The following is a 4,613-nucleotide window of genomic DNA, read 5'->3' as shown; positions in this document are numbered from 1 at the left end:
AACACGCTCCTACCGCCGGCCTCTCCCCTCCTCTTCCTCCATTGAAATCCTAGTCGGGTTTTCCCTTTCTTTTTTGTTTTTGTTTTTCTTTTCGGTTTTCAGAATACCTTTTATTAGAAAAATATTTAAGGCCAAAGAATATGAGTCAAGTGGCACCGATAACTGTCACATCAGCAATTCCATTAAAGTTAACAAAAAAATGTAATATCGTGCTATAATTGTTACTAAACCGATAACTGGTGAATTGTTAAGATAAAAAGAATTCATGCTAAAATTGAAATAAATTGGAAAGTTAATTTTTGATTTTTTTTGGGTAATTTACCCTTAATTAAATTAGATTCCTTAATCATAATCAGAAGAACCCGTAGTCCTTTCCTTCGCCTTCCTTTCTTACTGGCAGTTACAGCTCTGAAGCGGCGGAGGTGAGGGGACAGACTCCGCTTTCTCTGTCTCTGTCTCTGTCTCTGTCTCTCTCTCTCTCTGTGTCGAGAAATGGGGACACTCTCAGACGATCTAGGGTTAGCTCTGTGCAAAGAGGAGAGCCTGCGTCGAACTCTAGACCTGGTCGAAGCCCAGGCAAATGCCGTCCTGCTGTTCGGCCGCCGGTGGCGGGACTTGGAGGAGCATCTCGACTCCATCTCCAAGGCCACCGATGAAAGGCTGGAGCAACTCGGGGTCAAGGGGAGCTCCGTCGAGGAGAGGTTTGCCGAGGTCGTGTCCGAGGAGAGGGAGGTGGAGAAGAAGGCCAAGGATTTCAAGGGAGAGGTTGTCATGAGGTTGAGCCTGTTGGAGAGGATGCTCGAGGAGTGCTGGAAGGAATGCAGAGAGAACGAGGATTGTCTGGCATCGGTGGTGACGGAGTCTGTCGCTGAGCCTGAATGTCTCGGTGAGACTGAAGTTAAGGAGAAGGAGCTTATTTCTGTGAGCGAGTCCGTCGAGGATTGTCGAAGGGAGTCCGAGATGAAAAAGCAGGAGCTAGATGACCTGCAGAGGAGAATCGAGGCGGCTTTGAATGAGCATAATTCGAGAGAGGAGAATCTTAATTCAGTGCAGAAATTGCTTGAGGAGTGTTCCATGGGACTGGAGGAGAAAACTTTGAGGCTGCAGTCGACGGAGGACTCGCTCAAGGAACGTTCGAGGGAGCTTGAGTTTAAGATTGATGAACTGGAGTGGATTCAGACGGCTATCAATGACGTCTGCAAGCACCTCGACTCGAAGAATGATCAATTGACTTCGATCAAGCAATCTATTAGGGCATCTGATAGAGCCATCCAGAAGAAGAACCAGGAATTGCTTTCCCTGCAAGATTCATTAAAGACCTGCTGCACTGAACTCGATTCGAAGAAGATGGAACTGGATGAAATTCAAAAGTTGCTAGCGGAATGCACAAGGGAGCTCGATTTGAAGGAGAGACAGCTCAGCTCGACCAAAACATTGATTGATGAGTTTAATGAGGAGCTCACATCCAAGAAGAAGGATTATGATGCCATTCAAAAGTCCATCATAGCATGCTCCACTGAGGTCGACTCGAAAAGGAGCGAACTGGCATCGCTCGAGAAGTCTGTGAATGATCTCAAGATGGACGGACAAAAGGAGGTTAAAGTGGAGTCTCTTCAGAAATGTTCACAACAGTACTCGAGTGTGATCTCCTTGAAGAAAGCAGAGCTTGCTTCCCTCCATGATACCATCAAAAAAGTCGGAGGTGATCTTGACTTGAAAGAGAGAAGGCACCAAGTATTATGTACCTCTATCAAGAGCCTGAATACCGAGCTCGAAATGAAAAAGGAGCTCGAATCTGCCAAGACTGTCGAAAGGGAAGGAGACTTGAAGTCTAGTGAGGAGCAACTCCAGTTTAGTCAAAAGGAACTGGCTTCAGCTAGAGCTGAAAGAGACGAATGCCCCAGAAAACTCCATTCGGCCCAAGCTTCGTTCGAGGGATGCTCCAGGATACTACAGGGAAAGGACAGACAGCTCCAAGAGCAGCTTATGGAGTTAAAATCCCAGCAAGAACGGTTGAATATGATGCAAAAATTACTGGAGGAGAAGAGGGCAGAGGATGAATTGAGGAAGGGAGATAACATTCTTGTTGTCCAGCAGAAGCTCTTAGAAAAGATAGAAAAGTCGCTCGATCCCGCGAAGCTGGTTTTACAGGCTATGCAGGAAGTTTACTCCCCGAGTTCAAGAAAGAATGTGAAAAGATTCAATAGTGGCGTAACCAAGAGAAGCTGCGTGTTGCTCTTACGCTACTTAGGTGAGGCTTCACCGGAGATTAAGCCTCAGGTGAAGGAGGGTGCAATGGCACTGGCCAACCAATGGAAGGCTCAGCTGAGTGCATCTTCAGACGATGATTACACTTTCAGGGTGTTGGCTCTCTTGAGGCTTATAGTGGTCTTTGAATTAACCCCTGCGTTTTGTCCCAATGAGCTAGGCGTTCTTTCAGGTTCTATTTTCGAGCATGGAGAAACAAATGAACTACGAATGCTCCTTGGTTTGTCAGAACCGCTACCTTGTATGTTTCTTCAACTTCCATATGGATGCACATATTTTCACCATACATTCGTTCTTTACTGTACTGATGATGTTTATCTTCTGCTAATCGTTTGCAGTTTTGATACTCAATACTTTCTCAGTATGTGTAGCTGCACCCATTATCATCTGTTGCTTTGATATCAGCTTGCAATCTCATGATCTTCTCTTGGTTAAATCAATTAATGTTGCGAATGTTACCATTTTCAGTTATCTGTCCTTTCCCGTTTTCAAGTTAGACCGACTTTTGCTTGGATTTTGTCCACCCAGCTTTGGTTTGCCCTTGTTAGTCGACCCACCACTTCCTTGAGCTTGTAGTTGAGGACGGGTCGTTTGACCCTTGTGCTGACCCTTCGGGGTTGTCAGTTTTGCTTGTGCTTCCACAAATATGCTCATTCATCTTAATGCTACCAGTAGTAGTGCTTAGTGCTTTTTCATAAGTTTGTATAATGGAATAACAATTCAGACTTGCTAAAGTTGTGTTTGCATTCTGTTTGTTACTCCATGATAGGCCCGAAGGTTATTCTTCTTCGTCAGGCTGAAGAGAAGCTTGCTCTGATCTCCCCGGTAATTAGTGGTCATTCCCTACTACAGCATAGAAACAAGCGTAGCCGCATGGCCTAAGGAAGTACTTTTAACTGTTTGTGTTTCGAAACCGTAGATTAATGTGCTGATACCTGTCATTAGTTATGCCAGCATACCCAGGATCCTGACAGGGGTTAAAAATTTTAACAAAGCTGTAGCTGTGGCTTTAGAAGCAATATGAAATCTATATTGCGTTTACTGCTAATTTTCCTAGTAAATGTATGAGAAGATGTGCCCAAAAAAAAAAAAACAATTGAAGATCATACAATATGTCAAAAGTTATAATTGCAATAACTCTTGTCTATATTGAACGCGAAACAATCCCAAAAGAGATGCGATGCTCTAGCCTACTGCCATGGCAGCCTGAAAGAAATAGTAGGAGTTTCCAGGGGAAGGGGTAGCGGGGTAGCTAGCTTAGGATGCTTCTTTCCGAAGATTCACCTTCTTCAGCACGAACTTCGCCGATCTCCGATACATCCTTGAGTTGATGCTTCCAACATTTTAAATGATCTGAGCATAGACACTCAGCTTCTTCGTATCCATCTTTTCTGTTTCCAAGCTTCCTGCGGAGGAACTGCAAAGTTGAAAGCATGTATTACCAAGGATTCTACCTAGAATCAGTCAAGAATGTGAAATCGTGAATTGTGAATCGTAAAATTCTAATTTTTATCTGTAATTAAAAAAAAATAGCACATATATATATATGTGTGTGTATTTTATCTTCCTTAGTAGAAAAGATTAATCCTTATATGTAAAAGCACACGATGTCGTTATAAATTACCAAAAATCAAATCACAATTCATAAATTTAAGTATCGAAATAGAAATAAAAAACTAACAACATAATATAGGATGAACAAACAGATCAAATCTCATACAAATCTTCAATGACAACATCATCAACGCACAGTAGGCAGCAGCGGAGATCTCAAAGTAGACAGCAGTACGCAACAATGCTCGAAGGACGACGATTACAATCTGCAATTTCAATTGAAAGAGGAAGGACAACGATTACAATCGGCAATTTGAGCGGGGGAAGAAGGCAATTTCAATAGGAAAAGACAAGATTTCAACAATGGGGAGCTAACACTGGAGTCTTTTCTTTCTTCGACATTTCAACAGAATGTAAAAGTCATGAGTCGATTTTCATTCATTCGTTGATCAGTAGAAGAGAAAAAAAAAACAAAAAAAAAATTTAGTCGGATTGCTCTATGGGCCGAACAACTAGATTGGGCTTGATCCAATTTTTAGTTTTGAGCCTAATTTAGGATAGGTAAATCGCGCCGATCCTACAATTCTACTACTTTGGACGCGATCCTACCACGATTCTAAAATTTCAATCTCCGGGGCGAAATAGGGATCGCTAGTCCCCATGAATCGTAGAATCGTGCAATTATACGTCTCGACTCGCAAGTCTAGCAACCATATGTATTACGATGTGCGCACGTGACAAATTTTGTGAACAAAGTCAAAGAATTGGCGCAACATGATGCACCTTCGGGA

General features: G+C 42.9%; 1 protein-coding gene across 1 annotated transcript; it reads left to right on the top strand.

The window, feature by feature from the left end:
• The first annotated feature begins 374 nt into the window (after positions 1–374).
• LOC116190466 (MAR-binding filament-like protein 1-1) lies at positions 375–3,361 on the top strand. Its single transcript, XM_031520147.1, has 2 exons — positions 375–2,509; positions 3,038–3,361. Exons 1-2 carry the CDS (start codon positions 493–495, stop codon positions 3,148–3,150), a joined length of 2,130 nt encoding a protein of 709 aa, XP_031376007.1. The 5' UTR covers positions 375–492; the 3' UTR covers positions 3,151–3,361.
• The last annotated feature ends 1,252 nt before the right edge of the window (positions 3,362–4,613 follow it).

This window comes from Punica granatum, unplaced genomic scaffold, assembly GCF_007655135.1.
Source record: "Punica granatum isolate Tunisia-2019 unplaced genomic scaffold, ASM765513v2 Contig00450, whole genome shotgun sequence".
Lineage (NCBI taxonomy): Eukaryota > Viridiplantae > Streptophyta > Magnoliopsida > Myrtales > Lythraceae > Punica > Punica granatum.
The sequence above is the reverse complement of the archived record's forward strand: the minus strand, read 5'-3'. Positions and strand labels throughout refer to the sequence as shown.

Coding starts and splice junctions, on each gene's coding strand:
- LOC116190466 (XM_031520147.1), top strand. CDS start 493: ATGGGGACACTCTCAGACGATCTAGGGTTAGCTCTGTGCAAAGAGGAG. Junction 2,510..3,037: donor TTTGTCAGAACCGCTACCTT/GTATGTTTCTTC, acceptor ACTCCATGATAG/GCCCGAAGGTTATTCTTCTT.